This window comes from Trachinotus anak, unplaced genomic scaffold (genome assembly GCF_046630095.1).
Source record: "Trachinotus anak isolate AG129_WGS33_773 ecotype Australia unplaced genomic scaffold, CSIRO_AGI_Tana_v1 ptg000025l, whole genome shotgun sequence".
In the NCBI taxonomy this organism is placed as follows: Eukaryota; Metazoa; Chordata; class Actinopteri; order Carangiformes; family Carangidae; genus Trachinotus; species Trachinotus anak.
Window position 1 is genome coordinate 3,095,351 of NW_027273876.1, and position 21,769 is coordinate 3,117,119.

At 42.5% G+C, this 21,769-nt stretch overlaps 2 protein-coding genes across 7 annotated transcripts; both read right to left on the reverse strand.

Annotated features, from left to right (window-relative positions):
- Window positions 1-1,252: 1,252 nt before the first annotated feature.
- fbrs (fibrosin) lies at window positions 1,253-17,849 on the reverse strand. Of its 6 annotated transcripts, none has more exons than XM_071462099.1 (18): window positions 16,029-17,849; window positions 13,755-13,931; window positions 13,382-13,408; window positions 13,192-13,221; window positions 12,919-12,967; window positions 11,295-11,637; window positions 10,990-11,225; window positions 10,371-10,615; window positions 10,162-10,212; window positions 9,888-9,986; window positions 9,493-9,561; window positions 9,240-9,278; window positions 8,746-8,817; window positions 8,435-8,588; window positions 7,999-8,079; window positions 7,763-7,846; window positions 5,011-5,227; window positions 1,253-4,263 (listed from the first exon to the last, which is right to left on the reverse strand). In XM_071462099.1, exons 1-18 carry the CDS (start codon window positions 16,329-16,331, stop codon window positions 2,679-2,681), a joined length of 3,861 nt encoding a protein of 1,286 aa, XP_071318200.1. In that variant the 5' UTR covers window positions 16,332-17,849; the 3' UTR covers window positions 1,253-2,678. The 6 variants fall into 6 exon arrangements, with proteins under 6 accessions (XP_071318200.1, XP_071318198.1, XP_071318199.1 ...); XM_071462097.1 differs by having other exon boundaries at window positions 9,493-9,576; XM_071462098.1 differs by having other exon boundaries at window positions 9,888-9,989.
- Window positions 17,850-19,199: 1,350 nt separating this feature from the next.
- mrm1 (mitochondrial rRNA methyltransferase 1 homolog (S. cerevisiae)) lies at window positions 19,200-21,366 on the reverse strand. Its single transcript, XM_071463188.1, has one exon. The coding sequence runs from the start codon at window positions 21,144-21,146 to the stop codon at window positions 20,004-20,006; it is 1,143 nt and encodes a 380-aa protein (XP_071319289.1). The 5' UTR covers window positions 21,147-21,366; the 3' UTR covers window positions 19,200-20,003.
- Window positions 21,367-21,769: the final 403 nt, after the last annotated feature.

Here is a 21,769-nt window from a genome sequence, read left to right on the forward strand (position 1 = left end):
AAATGAAACTGTTATTTATACCCGAAACAATTAGTCAATTAATCAAAATGAATGCAATGAAATGAAATACAACTATTTTCAAAATTAAAAAAATATTTAAAGTACTTTTTCCAGCAAAAATGACAGATATTTGCTGGTTCCAGGCTCTCAGACGCGAGAATTTAAGACTTTTCTTTGCCATACATGACAATATATAAATATCTTTGGCTTTTGGACTGTTGCTTATACAACTCAAGACATCTGAAGACATCACTGTGGGCTGTGGGACATTTCAATGGGTGTTTTATTGACAAAAGGCAGCCTTGCATACATTAATAGTTTTATAGTAATGTTTTTGATCCTTGGGTAACAAATAGATGATGATGAAGCCATAAATTCTGCTAAACTCTTTTTTTCCTTTCGGACACAGTTATGATCAAAGGACCTGGACATAGCAGATATAATGAGATGTAAGACCTCCTATTATTGATAAAAACCCAGGGAAAGTAAGTGTAATTCTTTCCCATTCATTTTGTTTTAAATGTAGGACTTAAACCTAAAACAATAGTCGATCAATAGATCAGTCAATCGACAGAAAATGAATCCACAATGATTGAGCTTCTCAAATGTGAGAATTCAGTCTTTTTTTACATGATAATAAACTGAATGTCTTCATGTTTTTTCAGACAGTTGGTCAGATAAAACGAATAATCTGACTCCACCAACCTTGGGCTCAAGGACACTTTGGGAGGTATTTTTCCCTATTTTCTCACACTTTACTGATAAAACATTTAATTGTTAAAATAATTTTCAGATTAATTGATCCCTAGTAGGATTGTTAAGATAATAGGTGCTTCAAATTTCTTTTTTGCCTGTTTGGATAATGGATACTTTATTAATCCCGAGGGGAAATTCACGTGTCAATGATAATCTGTCAGACCGTTTATGAAGAAGTAGCTCAACTGAGAAGTATAAAATATCACATTTAATAGAGGTGAAACAAAAATGAATGGGCTTTTTTAAATCAAGAATCCCAAATTCTATTGGTATAGCTTCTAAAATTTAATATGTGCTTGTTTTCATAGTCTTCTCTGATATATTTGGTGTTGTAAATATGTCGACATGAGAAATTGTGATGGACATTTTTCACTACTTTCATACAATCGAAAGTTAACTGAATAATTTATTGGCAGATTAACCACTTATAAAAATTGTTGTTATAGATGCACTCCCAATATTCAAAGATTCAGAACAAAAGACCCACACAACAGAGTAAACAACAATTCATTTAATAATTAATCTTTGTGGTCTCTAGGGGAGGGGTTTGAAAGGTATAAAATGGTCATATTAAAATAATCGACCCAGTCTTTTCCCTCTCAGGATACCCACTGTCTAGTTGTCTTTTGACACAAGTCCTTTTATTTTTTTCAGTTCCTCAGCAGACGTCCCACTTATCCATGTATATAACTTATTTTTGTTGATGAAACAACTTGACAGTTCAATGTACAAGGCTCCCACAGTCCCAAATGGATATAGCACACAACCAGTGACACACAGGCAAACCTCCCTCTCAGCATAATAAAGTCATAGATGAGATCCTTGAAGAGGCCAGAGGTTGCAATCGATAAGGCTTCATGTTCACGAGCTTTAACAAGTTTCTGTGAAGCAAGCCTCCTGCTTTGTCTTTTGCATGATTTGAAACATTACTACCTGGGGAGAGAGTACTGGTTGATACCCGAAACAATGACAAATAACATAACAGTGAATATATTTATTATTATAGAAGATAATTAATGTTAAGAATAATAATTACAAAGGCAATTTCTCTAGACTACTATAATCTGGTCCTGCTCGTATAGTCAAGAGGAGACTGGGAAACAGTTACAGGAAGCTCTAAAATACTGTGTTCACTCACACAGTGTAGCACAGTTCATTTTGCCATTCATCCTTTGAAAACAAAATACAAGCCAAAAAAGGTTGAATCTCATTATCAGTGAAGCTGAGGGTTTGGGGTTAGATTTTTGGGTAAAGCAGGAAACTGAGGTACGATGCTTACTGATCTTCATTAAATGGTCTCATCAGTAATCTGTCTTTTCACAATGACAAAGACACAAAGACAGAACAGAAAGCACCACTTTACGACTGTATTTCTAAAAACCCTCGTCCACAATACCCAGTATCAGGCTTGATTTGTGTAGAGGAGGGCTTTATAATATCCCATGAGTTAACCAAGCTGAGGATGAACCCTTGACATGTTCGCAGAGTGTACATCCCTCTGGAAGTCATTTCCAATCCACCCGGAAAAGGCTTGCTTTGAAAGGCATGGATCTTAATTCACGTAACAAATGAAAACATCTGTCCTCTGCCTCTTCTTACAGTTTTCGAAAGTGAGTACTGTAATAACCAACAGCCAGTATAAAATAAAAATACACCAAGGATGCACAGAAACCATGTACCTTTAAATTGCACTGATAGAACCATTGGGCATATTCCAAGTCACACTGATGAGTCTTGCATTTCCCTCCCTACCATCACCTCCAGCCAGTCATGGTTACCCCTTCTTGTGGGGCACTGCAGCTGGTTTGGTTGTGTAACTGGGAGGGCAGGGTTTAGTAGTCTGCAAGAGGAAAAGGGGGCAGGTTGAGAGCAGCACAGTGATCCTGACATGTCCCTGAATCTCCTCCAGTGTTGTCCCTGTACTATCTGGACTCTCCATCTTTGTGGGCACTGTACAGTGCCAGCTCCCCTTGCGGTCCAAGTCTGCGGGGAGGTGTGGACGATTGGCTGGTGATGGACGGAATGAGTGGAGGCGGTGCCCCCACTTGCAGCAAGCCTGCAGGGGGCTTTGCCAGGAGGCCGTTGGATATGTGGTGTGAGCTTAGTGGGGCTAAACGGGAGTAGAGGCCTGCATGGTGCTGAGAAGCAGCGGAGGCTCCGGGGGGAAGTGAGTGGGAGAGAAGGCCAGGGTGGAGCTGCTCCAGGTGAGCGGCAGTAGCAGCATGAGAGGGGCTTGAGAGGTGATGAGAGCCATGGGGGAGGTGTGGGTGCATCCCAAAGTAGCGAGCCCGCTCAAAGTCTTCCCTTAGGATCTGGGCTCGCTGCTCCTCATCGATCAGCCCTCCTCCTGGTGGTCCGAGCTGATGAGGGCGGTCAAAGGCCATCAGGCCGAACTCCTGGCGGACAGCAGAGTTGGAGGCAGAAGAGGTAGAAGTTGGAGGGTGGTGAGGGGCAGCAGCTGCTGCTGCTGCGGCTGCTGCAGCCGCTACCCTCTCTGCTTCCAGAAAGCGCTGATGCTGGAACAGCCGGGCCAGATGTGGGTCTGATCGCAGGGCTAGATGAGGGTCTGACCGAAGTGCCAAAGCCTCCCTGCGGTGCTGATGTTGCTGCTGAGCTGCCAGCTCCCTCCAGGGGTCCCAGGTGAAGCTATGAGGGCCCTGTGGTGGCCCTTGTGGTGGACCATGGGAAAAACGTTCTGCTGAACCCATTACCAGCCCTGCAGCTCCTGCCGTGCTCCCTAGATACGCTTCGATGGCTCTTGAGCGGTCCAGCAGGGACAGGTGTTGGTGGGAAGGAGGGTTTGGAGTGGGTGGTGGGAGGGGAACACCAGGAGTGGGGGTCAGTGATAAAGAGGAGGAAGGGGTACCAGACCTAGGGTGGTGTGGATGGCTGTTGGGGCGGTCATAGCTGTGGTTGGGCACTGGGGGAGGCAGGGGTATGGGGATGTGCTCTGGCTCCTCCTTCCGCTCCTCTTTGACTTTAACTGGTGGGAGGAGCACGGGAGGTTTGGAGACAGGAGTTGTGGTCCGGTCAGACTTCCTGGCCTGAGTCAAAGAAGTGACAGAGGCAGAAGCTGCGGAGGAAGTAGGGAGGTTGCTGTCTCTTTGGGAGTGTGAGGGTTCGCTGTGGAGGCTATGTGCTGTCGGGGCCAGTGGGCGGGGGTAAAGGTCCATAGGAGATGGGGCTGAGCGATTGGAGGGTGGGGGGGTTGTGAGAACAGAAGATGAGGAAGACCGTGGTCTGTCCCTGTCTGCTACTAAAGATGAAGGACCAAGAGGAGGCGCTCTTGAAGACACTGTTGGCAGCGGCCTCTTGTCCCCGTCTCTGTCTCGCTCACGGTCTCTGTCTCTATTTAAGCTGCGTGTCAGGTCCTCCATAGGCCCACTGCTCCCCCCCAGGGCACTGCTGTGGCCATTAATGTGGGAGACTGGGGTGCTACTGCGGGGCTTGAAGGTTGGGGCAACCGGCGACATTCTCACAGGTGGTCGGCCATACAGCATATTGTCTCTGCAAAAAAACAACGTGCACAGAAGTTGCATCATGAAAATCATAAAAGATTTAATTTAAATGTCATTATGCACAAGACTGTAAAACAAGATTACAGACGTACAGATGTCCCTTTATACTACTCACAAAAAACAAAAGGCTGTCATATTAATGAAGGAATAAATAATCCAGTGTGTAAAGTTCAGACTACGGCACAGTTAGAAAACATTTAATCGACACAGTTAATTTAATAATAAAACTTACAACCAGTCTGTACATCTCATTACATGTATATTAATTTATAAATGCTTCAGAGCTGATTTATCTATTAGTCAATCGACAGAAAACTTATCAGAAAATGTTCTAAAACACTCCGTCAATTGTGAGGATTTGTGTATTTCTACCTTATCTGATAGAACATTAGATATATTTGGGTTTTTATCTGTTGGTCTGAGAAAATTTGAAACCACCTCCAACATCTTTTATCTTCATATTTCTGATTTTAAAGACAAAACAATTGATAGTTGCGGTCCTAAAATGCAACCACAGGAAAGGTATAAAAGATGCATTGATCATCCAAACTTAACTAGAATTTCATCATATCTGATAGAAAGATATGAGATAGTTGTTATATCCTGTTGGTTTGGGTTATATCTATTTTAGCTCGTCTCTACATGTCTCTATCTTAGTGGAAAATCTGCGACCACAGTATTGCCTGAAGTGAATTTAAATTTAACGTCAATATCAAAAATCAGCTGAACATCATACCTGTCCTTTTCATCCTTGATGTGGGGGATGTCTCTCCTCTCTCCGTCCTTCCCTCTGTCCCTCTCGTCCCTCTTGTCCGCTCCTTTAGCCCAGTTGGGACCAACGGGGAACCCAGACGGGCCGCCATGTAGACGGTTCCATGTGTCGTGATGGTTGGGGGTGGACAAGCCCCCGACCACACTGGCTGGGGAGTCTTTAGGGCCAAACATGGAGCCCGCTGCAGACCAAAAACACAACTATTGTTAGGAAAGCTATGCTTTTATCTTAAAGCTACCAAATAAAATATTCTATAAAACTGATATTCCCATCTTGTGGAAATAAAAAAGTACATGCTTTTAAGTAAAATCACTTAAGTAGCACAGCTAAGTAACAAAAGTCCAACTCTAAAGTTGCTTGTATTACTTGAACAACCTCTTTTACTGCACGTACGACTGAAATCTGTATCAAAACATTTGCTAAATGATCAAACACTTTACATAACTACGTTCGTCCTGTTCTTCAAACACAACTGAACGATGGGACAACCTCCCAATAAACTTAGACTTTTTCTAATTTGACAGATGTCTCATCCATGCTTTCATGTTGGACTTTTTTTTTTTTGTTTGTTTCCAGTCGTCATGGCTACTCAAATCGATGCATCCAACCTTGTACTTGTGTATCAGTGACAAAGCCCAGCACAGCCATTCACACCACGTCTGTGACAGTGACAGCTGAGCTGTAGCTGTGAGCAGAGCAGAGAGCAATGACAAGCAAACACCTCGGTCAAAGTTAAGACAAGTTTACCCTGCTCAGAGTGGACGCAGGGCTGGTCAGTTCATCTTAAGGCTTTTTGCTTACAAACCAAATTGTGTCCAAACAACAAAAACTTCCTGATTTAATAGTATTTTAGTTCATTTCATATCACATATATTTAGATCTAGTTCTTGTACAGTTGTTGGTTAGACAACATACACCTGATGTATTTGTATTCAGCAATGTAACCATCAAAAAAGTAGTTAAAAGACCAAATCTGAAGTAGATCAAGTGACACAAGAATTTTTTTAAATTCAAAAAATACCCAGGCCTCGATCAAAGCTGCGCTAACAGTAATAAAGGGAGGGAGGGGGAATATATATATATATATATGAGAGGCTGTGTTACAGCTTCAATATCCATTTATGACTGTAGGCTTTTATCAGAACCAGATATCAGTCTGCCACAAAATATCTGCTGCAATTGTTTGACAGTTAGTCAGAGACTTCTGAGAAGACTGAAATGTCAGCAGAGACAGAGAAACTGTTAATAGTCTTGTTTTTCTTGCTCACTGTGAATTGTGGGTTATTTATGGTTTGAGAGGACAGAAACCAGCTACAATCATAAAGCTCTCGTGAGAACAGCAGGCTACCATGAAATTTTTATCGGTTTCTTTGAAAGCAACCACTTCCCCAGTTCCTGTTTTCAATACTTAAGCAGTTAGTTTTACAGCCCATTGCAGGTTAGCTGCTGATTGAATATATGACACAAGTAGTCACCATTTGGATTAACACGTCACCTTTACAAGCACTGTTTAGTCCTCTTCTAGCTACCTCCTTTGTGGTGTTAGAATATACTCCACCCACACCTACACGTCCAAGTATTAAATCAGTGATGAAGTGTAATTACAACTCTACATGCTCATACACATGGGTGTACACAGTGTCTACCATAAAGACAGAGTATGGTATGCTAGCAGAACTTGAAGGATGGGTTTGGCTTTTTTCAAGCCTGTCAACAAGCAACACTCATACTATGAGTTGATGTAACTAATTCTCCCATCTCCATTGGTCACAATGTCATGTCTGCATATGACCTGCGCCTACACTGTAAAAGATGTTGAACAAAATCCACACTATTCCATTCAAAACTGTATTTTTAATCTAAGCTGAAACTAATGAGGCCTCGGCTGTTTGTGTTAGACAGAAAGAGCAAGTTACAGCCTTAAAGTACGATTTACTTCTGTGTGCCTCCCCTAGAAGAGCATTTCCTTGTTGTGGGCAGATATCTCCTAGGTTTGTTGCCAGTACACAACATCAGCAATAAATCTACACAACACTTCGAGGGTGAAGATTCCCTCTTGATTTGACTAACTCAAGACTGCTGAAGCCAAACCTTACAAATGCATTTTTAATCTGAAAGAGGACTGGGATGTCTGTCCCCAATTTCTTAAGTGGAGCTGCATTAGGATGGGATCACTTCAAGGCCAGTATGGAGACGAGGACTGATTACACCAAGCAATAAGGCTGACATTGGCCCTGTGTGGGAAAAGAAATGCAGCCCCCTTCTTCAACTGACTGAGGCTGGGCCAGCGATACAGCGGGGGCACCAACGCAGGGGTGAAAAAAAACAATAAAATTCATGCATGTGCGACAACAATGTTGAACCTGGCTCAACTTTGGCAGGAAGATGAAACCACCCAGCAAGATGCTGCGATGGCCGATCAAATACATGCAAGCACACATTCCTGGTAAACAACATATTTCTAATTTTTACCTCATGACTGTCACAATCAAAAGGTAAAACAATTGTAAAATCTGAGTGTTTTACCATCTGAGAAGCCTTCAAATGCATCAATCTGTTACTCAAACTGTACTTGACGGATTGTTTTTCCATTGTCAGAACGTCCACCAACTCTCTCAACAGACATGTGACACACACATGTGGTGACTGTATTAGAAAAATTTGAGTCTATCCTCCTGAAGTCTTGTATTTCAGGTAGAGATGATGTGAGACTGACCCAGTGTTGGGCTGCCAAGTCCTCCAAAGGCACCAGAACCCAGGGCTCCCAGCGGGGTGAAAGGTGGGGATCGGCCGTACGGATCTGAAACACACACACAGGCAGATCAACATTAAAAATACTGTGTTGATACAAACTTGTGTGGAATTATTATAGTTCTACACAGATTCAGATTTTAATTAATATACAGTTGATTTTCATTGATTTGATGGTTTGTCTTTTTAAGCTGCTCTTACCCAAGTGTGCAGTTGGTGCGAGGAAAGAGGAGTGGGGCGTTGATGGAGAGATGAACGGACCCGAGGACGGATTCACTGGACCTGAGGGAGAGAAATTGCAGTAAAAGAAAACAATGTCAAGAGTAATCAAATCAGCTCCTCACACATTTCATGCTGTGATTTGGAAAACAATGCTACAGGAGCTGTCAGACCGCAGGGATGTGAGGACAGGACGGATAAAAAAAGATTATGACAGGTAGAGAAGGAATCGATGGGTTCAATAAGAAATCAGTATTTGTTTAAAAATACATGTGCAGATGTGAAATACTAAAACACAAAACTTATGAAAAAACAACCCACACAGCTTGAATCTTTTTTGTCTTCAAGCTGTCATGTAAAACAATAAATTCACATTCTGTCAGCTGTTGTTTAGGGACAAAAATGTCCAGACATGCACCTGTAGCTGAGAACAGACTGGGAGGTCTGGTCAGGTCATGAGTGGGAGGAAGGGCTCCTCCCATGTGCCCCATGGGTCCGAGTCCCCCAGCTCCAGGAAGACGGGCCAGCAGGTCACTGCGGAAGTCCAGCTTGTGAGGATCAGCCTGCATCATCTGGAAGACGTGGGCAGAAAAGTTAACTTGGCATTTTAAGGGGTCAAGACACTTTCAATTTCAACCTTCCTCTGTCTACTCTGAACATCTCACTGGAAGAAAACTGCTTCTGACAAGTGAACAATTACAACACATGATTTCAATAAGAGACACATACCTTTACTTTTTTCTGATGGCTTAGAATCATCCAGGCCACATATACATGCATAGCACACCATTTTCCTGGTTTCTGCACAGCACAAAAATCACAGGAGTTTATTATGTTATTCCATGAATCTCGCATGTACAACTTGAAAGCCTTTGCACACAGAGTCAGATGTCCTTCGTTGTGTTGTCAGAAATATCTCGTCTAGCCTCTCCACAAGATTGGGGTTTCCAGCTGGAGATAAAGTTACTCGCCAGGGCTCAGTATGAGTTTGGGAATATGAAAAAAAAAGTCAGTGAAAAATGCATAAGTAACCACATACATTATAACTGGGGTAATTTCTGGGTCTGAAATATCTAACTGGGTGTGCAAGGGCAGAGAATAGACCAGTAGCAGTCAAGATTACAAGTGAGATTAGTGCAAAGAGTGAGTGAAGCAGTGAGAAAGTAAAACAGGCTGAAGGTTTTAAGGAGCCAAGGGATTCAAAAACATCTGTTTTTGCTTACATTACTGACTTTCAACGATGTCCCAAATGGATCAGTTAGCTACAAGAGAACAGAAGTGTAAAACCACTTTTAATCATCATGTCTCACTCTTTATCAGAAATAGTTTTGCACTCTTTACTGCACTGACTAGCCCCACGTTGCAGCACATCTTAGCCTGAGCTGGCTTTTCCTCAGCAGTGTATTTTTATGCAAACAAAACAACAAGACTGGAGGGATGATGCAAACAGGTTGTAAGTAAGCATACTTTTCTTACCCTGGGGTCTTTGGGCTGCAGGTGGTGAGGCACAACCCCAAGTCGTGCAGATATATCAGGACCCGTTCCCTGAGGGACAAGAGGCTGTCACACACAGCACAACACATCAGCCACAACCTACTGATCTACAACTGATTAACACCTGACATTATTCTTTACTTTTCCAGCGCTATATTTCATATGCGGCGCATCAGGGTCACAGCTCCTCAATAAATCACCCTTCCCCAGGACATCGTACATTTATATCTGCTTTCATCTTTCAGTGTGGGTGATCAAATAAACCCAGTTGTCACTCTGGTCAGTGTTGAGACATGTTCCATGTCCCTTGACAAAATGACATCTAGTGGGCACCAAGGACTAAGTAATACAAAAGGCATAAAGAGAGTTATTCCCACCTTTGGCTGAAATGCTCCTTGCAAGGAGCTGAAAGGCCCGGTGGGAGGAATCACAGGCTGGATACTTGGCACTGAGGGCGGTGGGTATTGTGGGAAGAACTGCTGTGACACAAACAAGGATTTATATAAATAACTGACCAATTAACAGCAGAATAAGTTTGGTAAAAGGTATTGTTTCAAGTGTTCAAGGACCTGAGCTGTACCTCAGCCTTTATGGTTTAATATGTGAATCATCATCATTAATATAATCAGGACGATGACACAAGATACTCACAGGGTGTCGGTACAGTCCGTCAATTTTGCCTGGATACTTGCCTGTATCAAACTAAAAGACAAAAGCAATGCGTGGGTTAAAACATCTTTAAAAAAAAAAAAAAAAAAAAAAAAAAAAAAAAAAAAAAACTGAATATGGTCCACATTCCAGCCACACTGGAATTTCAAGTACGACACAGATGTTCAGCATAACAGCAGAGAGCATCTCACCAGGGGCGGTGCAGTAGCTGTGGGGTGCAGGAAGGGCGTGAAGTGTTGGTGCGTGTGCGTGTGTTGGTGCTGGTGGTTGTGGTGATGGAACTGGAAGGCCAGGGGCGGGCCGTTCTGCTGGTTCTGAGACGTCCGGCCTGATGAACCCGGTGCGGAGCTCGACGCCGATGGGCCGCCCGGAGTGGAGCGGCCGGCAGCTGCTGCATTGTTTTCAGCCCCTGGGACGCTGCGTCTGCCCTCGCGCTCTGGGGATTTCAAGAAGTGAGAGTTTAAGCTCTGATGCAGCAATCGTGTTGAAACATTATGGTGTGTTTTTAACGCTTACTAGGGTTAATCTGACAGACTCAAGAATAACACATTTCTGATTTTTAAGGTACTTCTTATACAGTCTCCAAATACAACACAGTCAAACATGCAGCCTCTGCTTTCGACAGTACTTGCTGTGATCAGATCTCAGTCCATCGATACATGACTTCCTCAACACCCCAGACAACCACCAGAGGAAGTCTGGGTCTGGTCTATTTTAGTACCACATTAGTCACAGTCTTCCAATGAACAGCTGAACGACCCAGAGACTGTAACAGCAGTGAAAAGTAGCATTCTTGTTGGTTGACTGTACCTGCTGCTGCTGAGTTGGTAGGACCTTGTAGCAGAGGTGGAGGGGGAGGCAGGCCAGGTGAGGACGTGAACAGGGCCCCAGAGCTGGCTCGGGATGGGGGTCGGAGGGGCCCTGAGGATCCTGAACCCCTGTTGTGGGGCAGCGACACGCTGGTGGAGGGAGTCGGAGGGCGCATGGAGGATGAGGAAGACGCAACAGATGAAGCAGATGATGGAGGTTTGACTGGGGTGCTGCTCCTGAGAGGAAGATAGCTCAAGTAAGAAACACGAATCATGTTTTCTAAGACTCGAGACCATTCAACATACCTGTAGATGGAGTGAGGTCGTGCAGGCAGAGTGAGGAAGGACTTGTGTTTGGAAAGCGGGGGGCTGCTGTTGTGGCGGCTGCCGTTACTGTTCATCGGGCTGGGCCGGGGGACCGTGCCCGAGGCTGTGACCAGGGAGTGGGAAGGCAGGCAGAAGGAGGCAGAAGAGGTAGAAGAAGGAACAGGCTCTGGGAAATGCGGCTCCAGGCTTTTCTCCTGACTTCGCTCCAGGCCAGATACTCGTGGGGTCACCATCAAGCGTGAGACACCACCGCAGCGGGCCGGCAGAGACGGGCAGCTTTTGCCCATGGATGTGCCCATGTTTGAGGGAGCAGGCTCCACGACTAAAGAAGAGAATCATGGATCAGCATTTTGCCATTCTTTACATCATACAGTGCAGAGTGACAGGAGTGAGGGTCCACAGAGAGAGCCCGAACCCAAAACATGAAATTAGATCTGGAATCCGAAGTGCATAAATTAATTATAAAAACAAAAAAAGAGAGACAGACAGACACTCTGACCTGAGGACAATGAGACCCAATCCAAAATCAGGGATTTACTGAACCAGTGGGTCAGTACTGGGGCAATTACTGACATTATTATTATTATTATTATTATTATCATAAAATGTGTTTCTCTGTTGTGTTTGTTTATCACTGTCATTATAAAATCCTGTGTTTCCTCTACATTAATTAAGTCACAGCGAACTGCCAATTTAATATTTAGTAGCACATCTGCCCTCATGTTACTTTTCATAAAAATGATCCAAATAAATACCATGCAGTGAGGTTTTGTTTTTAAATTCTGGGGAATATAGATTTCTGTATTAGCTCGATACTGTATGTGTATGTGCAGACAGCCTGAGATGCAGAGTTGTAATCTGTAGCAGTAGGAAATAAAAAAAAAAACAAAAAACAAAAAACACTTCGTCCAAAACAGAGTTGACCTCAACAGAACCAACAGGACAGAAAACAACAAAACACCACCAATTAATGAGCACAACCTGGGATGATTAGGCCACACTACATGATCAGTCCTGATTGGGTGAACATGGGTGCTAGACATTCTGCCACACAGACCCAAAACAAATGAACAGGGCCCAACTGGAGCTCATTAGACTGAGTACAATTTGAACCTGGCCTGAGCTGGGTTGCAGGGTTGGATCTTAATCACTGGAAATTAAGTAGAAACCACACAGACCTTTCCAGTTCTTTCTGGTTCTCTCCATGTCAGGGTGCAATGAGAACGAAGAGGTTACTGCTTCTGCTATTTCAATAAAGGACTTTCTCAATGTAGACTGAGGCACAGAAACTCCAATCATAATCAACTAAATCCACACCATGGAACACCAAACAATTCAGCTTTCACTGCACATCATGTCATTCTACACCATTGTGTCTTCTGAATACATAAGTAATTTCAGACAATCGACTAAAATCAGAGCCACGGCAGCCTTTTGAATCAAAACGTAATGACACAAGAATAAAAACAAAAGCTAGCTACTTTTCTAATTTTCTGTCAAGATCTAAATATAACCATGCAAGGGCCCATTGACTAACAGATCAGTTCATCGTTTCATGAACGTGAAGCAGCAGAAAAAATAAAGTGGACCACATTTCTCCTACCTTTTCTAGTGCTGACTGTGAACATTGGATCCATGTCATTGTCAGACGCCTAAAGGTAGACAAAAAAAAAAAGATTTCATTAGAATTGTGCTCCATCAATATATCAATTACCAATATAAATAAAGGATTATACCACATCAAGATGGAAAATGTGACAGTCTGTTGTAGGACTACTGAATTATAGAAATGTTTCCCATTCGAGGCTGTGTTAATTGTCATGCATTCACTACCTAATAAGAAAAGCCTGCAATTAATACTCATTAGATTACACACCTTGTCTCCTGTATCACTCTCAGTGTCACACTGAAAGAAGACGGGGGAAAAAAAAAAAACATTCATTCAACATTTGTATCCATTAGAATATTTCTGGCAAAGTGAACTTTTAAAGTCATTTGTAGAAATAATGCACAACACCGATACATCAGTGTTTCACACTGAGCACAGCATCAGAAAAGAAACTTACAATGTAGCCAGTCTCCAAAGGGTGTCCCTAAAAAAAAATTATAATATTAGCTCCAGTTGTTTTCAATTAAGTTTTAAATATGGCTAAATGGAAAAAATGACAAAATTTATAGCCATTAAACACAAAAAAAATGTCAAATGTGTCAACATAATATCATTTTTCCTGGTTGCAATGCTTCATTAAAAAGAAAAACAGTTGATTGATGGGTGCAAACCAGTTTAACTACATCATTTTCAATGACAGGATACACAGGTCAGCAACACTGGAGAAATGCAAACACAGTTATTTGATTAAGAATTAGCTCAACCTCTAACACGACAAGATGAAGATGTAAACACTGCAGCCCTTCAGGGCCCTAACTGTATCAGTTCACCTCTATCTTTCTTCTCTTATTTCTGCTCTTGTTCCAGCAGCTGCTGGAGTAGCTGTGCGGGGCTCCTTCCTCCGGCTCCGACAGTGGCCCTCCACCATTCTCCTCTGGCCCTCTCTTCCCCTTATTCCTCCTTCCCAGCATATCAGTGCGCTGACTGGGCTTCATTGAGCAGTCCATCTGATAAAGGAGAAAAATAAAATAAAAAATAATAAGTGTTTACATGTCAACCAAAAAGCACGAATGTGAACACCTGAGGCCAAAGACCATAGGCTAGCTACGTGCTGATTAATGTTCTCTGCACAGTTTCTACTTTGAGTGAAATCAAAAATAGAAACACAAGAATGATGTAATGGAGTCTGCATGAAGCTATTACTTTGGCTGATTTTTAAAAATGTGTTTTTAATATTGTGTCCAAAGAAGATATTCTAGTAGGATGCAGGGAACAGAGGTTCCCATATTTCTGATCATCTGTCGCCAGGAGGTCAAAAGATAAATGTGAGAAGTCGTGAAACGATTAACATGTTAGGAAAGAGGAAGAAACAGCATCTCTGCTTCATTCAACCTTCTTTTTTTGCTCTTGCTTTTTCTCGTGAAATACTGGTAAGTATTACCTCTTCAGGGCCCACCAAAAATTTCTATTTCTTTTTTAAAAATAGACACTCACTATTTAATTAAATAGCTCTTAGACAAAATTAGTCTGTTACAAGGAGCTTTTTAGCTATGAAAGGTCACAAGCTAAAAATGTTGAGAACCAGTAATTTATGTAAAAAGACAGGCTGAGTACAACTAATTTCTTCCTAGCCATCGCGAAAAGGGGATTATTTGTAAGTAAAAGGTATGGTTGTAAACTAAAACAACTGTAAAGCAAAAAACAATAATAAATGGAAATTACATGATGCTTGATATATTCCAAAAATACTCTGTGGAGTTTTAATTCCAGTTGATAGTTAGATGCATAAAAAAAGAGGTAGGTAACTGACCACGACATACTGTGATTACCCTGTTAAATACATGGGTTTTATTTCATGTTAAATAGTTTTGAAGTTTGTGTTGTTTATTATAGAAAAGGCTCAAATACATAGTTGCATTTGGAATAAAGAATAGTTTAAACTCAGCTTGAAAGGTCAACACGAAGGTCACCACGGCTCCTCTGTCCAGCTGGTGAAACTGGTCAATTCTTAAATAAATTATCTTTACTGTAGGCAGTTACTATTATTAATAAATTCAGGCAGGAAATTAAAAATTCTTGAAAGGAAATTGACACATTCCACCAGTAATCACTGTTAAATTTTAGCTTGTCGTATTTCCTTTTTTCCTTTAGTAGTTTCGATAGTAACAAACCACCAAACTTGGCATTCTCTGGTTCATTTGACTGTAAAATCAAGTGACCCAGGAGAACAGTGGAACTGTATGTGTGTGTAAATAGGCAGTTTTGCAACATAACCTAAGGGCAAATAATTTGGTTTTTGTGCCCTGATCCCGAGGTCAAATGTTGATACCATCAGACCAACCTTGAAGGCTAATTAACTAATATTAGAGATTAATTTGTCTTTATTAGCGTGCCAAATGTGTCTCATGCCAACATCATGCCACATGTATGTACATATATTGTATTAAAGCTCTAAATGCATGGTGGAAACTTCACACCAGCCAAATGCTGATTTTGAAATCCACATGTGACTTTAGACTCCTGGTCTGTTTTGATGGATAGACAACTGCCCTGAGCAAGTTGGGAATGAAAAGTATTAGGTACAGACAGAACAGAACCATCTCTGCTGTTGAGGAGGTTAGAGTTAATTCATAATTATAGTCATGTATTTTTCCCTTTCTTTTTTTTGAAAAGCCATTTGGCAGCTCATCAACACCTAACAGAATTAGAACATGAATAATTGAGGCCTCTCCAGAACCCATCAGAGGGATGCCTTGGGGTTTGGGTTTGGCCTGAGTGGAGTGCTTTTTCCAAGCATGGAATGGTGTCAGAGTTGGGGAGTGAAATCTGCAGCCTTTTCACACCTTTATCTGGAGGGAAGACGGTGTGTGTGTGTGTGTGTGTCATTAGATGTGATGGAGGAAAGAGGACAACGGTTAGAAATCCCAACTGCTCCATAGACACCAACCTGTCTAAATAAATTAGAGGAAAGAAATGTGCAAAATCGTGCCAGGCAACATTTAAGGGGCATCCCTCACTTTGTTCACTCTAATGTGGAGAATAAATGCTGTTTGTTGGATGACAGCTGATCACTGGGTGTAAAAACATAACATCTAGACATTTACCTCCAGTGCCTCCAAGCTGATGAAGCTCGCAATAGCGAAGCCATCAATGATGTCTTCCTCGCAGGACACCGACTCTCTCTTCCTCCGGCGTGGAGGCCTGTGTCTCCCAAAACCGGGCCGGCATTCTCTCCCACCGGGACCCAGGACACTGTTCGTTCCACAAGCCTCCCGGTCGGAGCCTGAGGACAGGGATGTGGCCCGCTCCTCGGCCAGGTCCACTCTCCTCCTCCGCCGCTCCCTGTCGCGCTGTGAACGGGACCGTCGGCTCTGCCTGAATCCAGTGCTTCGGCTCGGGCCCTCCATGTTCAAACGGCGCCTCCTCTTGTAACTCCAGTGAGACCAAAGGCACTTTATTGAAGTCCCGGTCCGGCGGAAGGCACCGAACCGCAAATAAAACACCACCACACAGGCCCTCGCAGGGAGCCTCTGTTAAAATGGCGTTAATGAAACCAGTGGCTATTATTTACCGTCCTTTGACAACAGTCCATTGGCATCTGTGCCTCTCTTTCGGCGAAATTTTAGTGTCATTTCCATGAAACTTTGATCTACATTGGAATTTAAATCATCCACGACACACACACAGATGTCAGGACATAGCTGATTGTGTCTCGGAGAAGGCTAACGTTAGCTAGCTAGCAAGAAATTCAACCGACAACCACATAAGTTACGCGCATGTAAACAAAAAAAAAGACAAGTCTAGTTGTGTTGATGACAAAACAGGCCAAGTCACCTCTGGGTATATTTCAAAATAAAAATCACGCCAGCGCTGGCATTGCTCAATACAACTGTACGATTTCCTATATTTCTGCACACGCTGACAAATTTATTAGCTAAATGATACGGTTAGCTGGTTAGCGAGGCCAATAACCCAGATATCTCACATTAACACAACCACTGTCGTGACATGATTTCATGTTAATGTGAAACGTAAAGTGTCCTTTTCTTAAATTACTCACAATTTAAGGAGTAAAATTAGCTGTCTGGTTGAGTTTAAGTAGTTAATGCTACTGCTAGCTAGCTCAGTGTTGACTCCAGCCAATTAGCTTCTGCTCACACGGCTAACTCGATACATTACGATATATTCAGCCCGCAACATAAGAATAAAATTATATTCTTGAAACGTGTGTGGAAAATCCGACAAGTCAGATGCTGCAGTGTGAAGCTAACTAATATCCAGCAGCCAAGAGAAGGATTTTTCCTGCTGTCGAAACGTTAATGGCCGATAGTAATGGTTGAATTCGCATCACATCAAAAGAAAGACGTAACGTTAGCACTCCGGCTAGCCAGCGTTAGCAGGCTAAACAACAATCTCTAAATTATTTTAAAGGAAGCAGGAGGGATACGAAAGCTTTTTAGCGACTAATCGCCCATATAATAATAATATTTCCCTTCTTCATGCGGAATTCTTCTTCCCTTCCACCTCCATCATAAAGAAAAAAAATCAAGGCCCAAATATCAAAGCCTCGGTGTCGATTTCCATAAACGAGGGTGTCGGCCAAGCCCCCGTCGGGCCGGGCAGCTCCTTCATGCAGCCTTCACTGTGTAAATCCAATGTTTGGGAGAAGTTAGACCAGTCGCTGATGTTTCCGCTCAACGATTTCCTTTTCTCATCAAATCCAGAGTGAAAATACTCACAAAGAGGAAGTGAACGGCTCGGCTGCTTCCCCTTCACAAGTTTCCACTGAATTGGAAATTTATCGTGAAAATCGGGGAGACACAACCCTTGTCAGCCGTGCTGTGCATTGTGTGCGCCGCTCTTCTTCCTCACCCATCACACGGGCTTGTTGGCAGCTCTGCTTGTGCACACTGCCTCCATGTGGAAAGTGTGTCCACAGCTCAGTTGTGCTCACCGCTTTGTCAGGTTTCCAGCCATCATGGTTTTTTTTTTTTTTTTGTTGTTGTTTTTTTTATGGTCTGTCATAAAAACAAAACTACACAAGTTCCCCACTGCTAGAAACAACCAGCTGACTCGATTCCAAAAGGCCTTAGAAATTTGCATTATTGTCTGTTGACTTACACCAAATAACCAAAAGTATGTGGACACTTCACTGCGCCAGTAATTTATTGTTGGCACCCTTTGACCTCCACTATAGCCTGAGTGGCTTATTTATAATTTTCTCTAGGATTAAATGGTTAGTTGATTGATAGAAATTCAATGGCAACAGCTTTCATGACTGATTTATCATTTAAGTCATTTTTAAAGCAAAAATTCACTGGTAGCAGCTTCTCAAATGTGAATATTTTATAATTTCCCAGTTTTCTTTTGAGGTTTTGGTCAGAAATGATGAAGTAATTTAAATATCAAAACTTGGTTTCAGGGAATAATGATGAGCAAAATTGACATTTGAATTATCGGACTGTAAGTCTGACAATCATTTTCTTTAATGACTGATTGATTGTTCAGTGAATAAAATGTAAAATGTAGATTATTATTATTATTATTCCCTAAAATACAAGTTCAATTGTAATAATGTCTCTTTTTCAGACCAGCAGTCAAAAGCACAAAAATATTGAATTTACCATCACAGAAAACTGGGAAAAAAGTAGCAACCATTAACAGTGAATTTTTGCTATTTTGCTTAATAATGACTTCTTAACATAATTTCAATTTCACTTTCATAAAATTGTACATGTATGCTTAGTGTATGTGACCTTTATTTAATCAGGTTATCTCACTGACATAAAGGTCTAAAGGTCTACAGACCTAAATACAGCAGATAGAAAAACAAACATGGACATAACAAAAGCACACACATTTGATCACAGACGTCAGTAAATACATTCAAAGTAAAAAGTGGGATGAGACATTCAAGTTTTAAAATCCTCTGATTAATTTAATTCATAAGACGCAAAGCGGCGCAAGGCAGGTTCAGTATTTACCTGAGAGGTGACGAGAGTCTACATGATGGACTATGGTGTTTCAAACAGTGCCAAGGACTATAAAAAGAAATATTAAATCACTGTTTATTAATTATATTTTTCTGCCTAAAACTGTAAAATGTATAAATCAGCCTTAAAAAAAACACCATGCGTAAACTCCACCTCAGAAACAATATTGTTCTCAGTGGGAGCTACAGCCTCACAGCACGTGTCTGAATGTGTGTGAAGGCAAACACTCGAACACAGAGAAAAACAAAAACAGATAGAAAACATGACAAATGTACACAAGGATAAATATGAAGTATAATTTTATTCAAAATAAAAAGCCTGGTGATATAAAAGAAAACTTACTGAGTTAAATTTGATGACAGTTGTTATATTTTGTGAGTGTTTCAAGAGAGCTACAGAGAAGCATTTTACAGGATAAAGCTGGTGTTATTCAATATCTTTATTCCTGTCAACAAATCCCATGAGAAGACTAAATGTGTGGCCAGTCTCTTAATACATCCTGACCTCTGGCTCTCAGCCCTGAGCCCATTCGTTCTTACAAAAGATGCAAACATGTCATAAATATATAGTTGTTGTTTTTTTAAGGCTCAGTAATTTCATAAAATAATTGTGTACTGTAGGCATTTGTTGGGGACTATTTTACGCTGCGGATTAATTCACATTTTGCTCTCTAGGGAGTGCTTCAGCCAGCAGGAATGTGTATGTGGGAGTGACTCAAAATAAACTGTAGTGTGTGTGTTCATGACAATGAAAGAACATGTCACCCAGTGCAAGTGTGGCTCATCAGGGGAGCATCTGAGAGGTCAGTCTGCAGCGGGACAACGAGCCCAAACATACGTCCAGACTCATAGAGAACAAGGAGTCCTGCAGCAGATGGTCTGGCCCCCACAGAACCCTGATCTCAACATCATGGAGTCAGTCTGGGATCACATGAAGAGACACCCGTCATACCAACAAATTCTCCTCATATAAAGCCAGCTTCCTGTGCGTTAACTGATAAATAAATAACTCTTCATGGCATTATATTTGAAAGCAGCCTCACTTTATTTGTTATCCTCAAGCTTTTGCTCAGTACACTGTATGGGGTCATCTGCTCGGCCTCCTGGAGAGCAGCAGAGAGTGCAGCAGGATGCCAGTAGCTACAGAGACATTCAGAGACTCTATGCCGGGAAACAAATCTCTGCCGGCCGGGATGGTGAGCAGGGTGTGACACAGAGACAGCAGCTCCTGAGACAGGCCCTCCCCCTCCCCCCCTATCAGCAACAACGTGGGCTTGGTCATCTGAAAGTCTGAGCTCCGGGTGACAGGAATCCGAGACTCGTCTGCTTCAGCTCCGACTGTGCCGACCACCTGCCAGCCCTGTGCCACCTTCAACTTCAACATATCTTCAAGGTTTTCATATCCATACACCCCAAGCACCTCCATGGCACCTGAGCTGGCCTTGCTGACCACTGGAGACAGCGGGCAGCTGTGGTGAAGGCTGCTGGCAACTCCGTCCACGCCGAGAAAATATGCAGAGCGCAGGATGGCGCCGAGGTTCATCGGGTCCTGAATTCCCTCCAGGACAAGCCAGAGAGGGGGGTCCTTACTGCTGGGTGCAGGGTCCCTGTCCTCAGTGAGATAGCTCAGAGGACTGGCTTGCAGACATACTCCTTGATGTACTCGCCCAGACGACATCCTGTCCAGATCCTTCTTGCTGACCCGCTGGACTTGCACTCCTCGTCGACAAGCCTCCTCACACACCTTCAACACAGAAGCCCTGTGAGAGGCCTCACCGTCTTTTACAAACAGTTTTCGGGCCGTCCTTCTGCCCTGAGTCAGAGCCAAGAGACAGGGAGCGATGCCAAAAACAACCTCGTGGCTTTCTGCTTTGGAGTCCAATGTCAACTTCTGTATCAGTGGCCTCTCCCTCTCTGCAGGGGAATCCTCCAGACACAGTTTCCTGAGTTCAGATGATACTCTGTGGACGTCTCCCTTCCTTTGATTCTTCCTCTCTTTACCCTGGACTGACCTCTCATCGTCTCGCCATCCATCAGATGCAACTGGCTTGTGCCTGTGTTGTTTCTTCACCACAGGCTTGATGCTTCTGTCCTCTGGACACAGGAGAGTCGCTGTGACATGGTAAGAGGCCAAATGAGAGCCCACTCTTGAGGCTGACACTGGCCTGTGCAGTCTCCTGCCCCAAAGCAGCAACTTGTGCTGATGTGGTGCTGATGTGAATACCCACATATTAGAATAGCTGGAAATATTAGGTCCAGAGGCTCTAAGCGAGGTAGCTGCCTGAGAGGTCCATTAATCCACAAATAATGTGTCCGCAGAGTTCAGTGATGAGTTCACTGACACTCTGTTCAACCAGCTGCACCCGCTGTCTTCCTCCGGAGTTGATATGTTTGTACCCCTTCAGTGAAATACGCACATGTGCACGCCAGTAGCGTCAAGAAGTCGAGATTATGACCGGATATCGAACGCTCGTACCTACAAAATAAAAGCATACAATTAATGACTTTTGTGTAATACATAAACATGTTCCTGTTGTTGTTATACTTACTGCAATTTAAAACTTATATAGATATATAGATTATATTATATTATATTATATTATATTCATTCTGCTGCAATCTTTTTATAGTGACATATATTTTAAAAAAAAAAAAGATGAGACAGTTTAAGGATGTGCAGTACAAAAGGAACACGATACATTAAAATCATGATTAAATATTTTAAGAAAGCGTTTTATAGGGTGACAATTGCGTGGAAGTTAAAACGACGCTGACTCTCGCTTTAATGATTTTTTTTTTTAAATTTTATTTTGAAAGTTGCAACTTCCTCCCTTCGTCGTGAACTTTATGCGT

Coding starts and splice junctions, on each gene's coding strand:
- fbrs (XM_071462096.1), bottom strand. CDS start 16,331: ATGGAGGGCCCGAGCCGAAGCACTGGATTCAGGCAGAGCCGACGGTCC. Junction 8,589..8,745: donor GCCATCAGAAAAAAGTAAAG/GTATGTGTCTCT, acceptor CACGTCTTCCAG/ATGATGCAGGCTGATCCTCA. Junction 8,080..8,434: donor CAGTCTGTTCTCAGCTACAG/GTGCATGTCTGG, acceptor TCTCTCCCTCAG/GTCCAGTGAATCCGTCCTCG.
- mrm1 (XM_071463188.1), bottom strand. CDS start 21,146: ATGTGGGTATTCACATCAGCACCACATCAGCACAAGTTGCTGCTTTGG.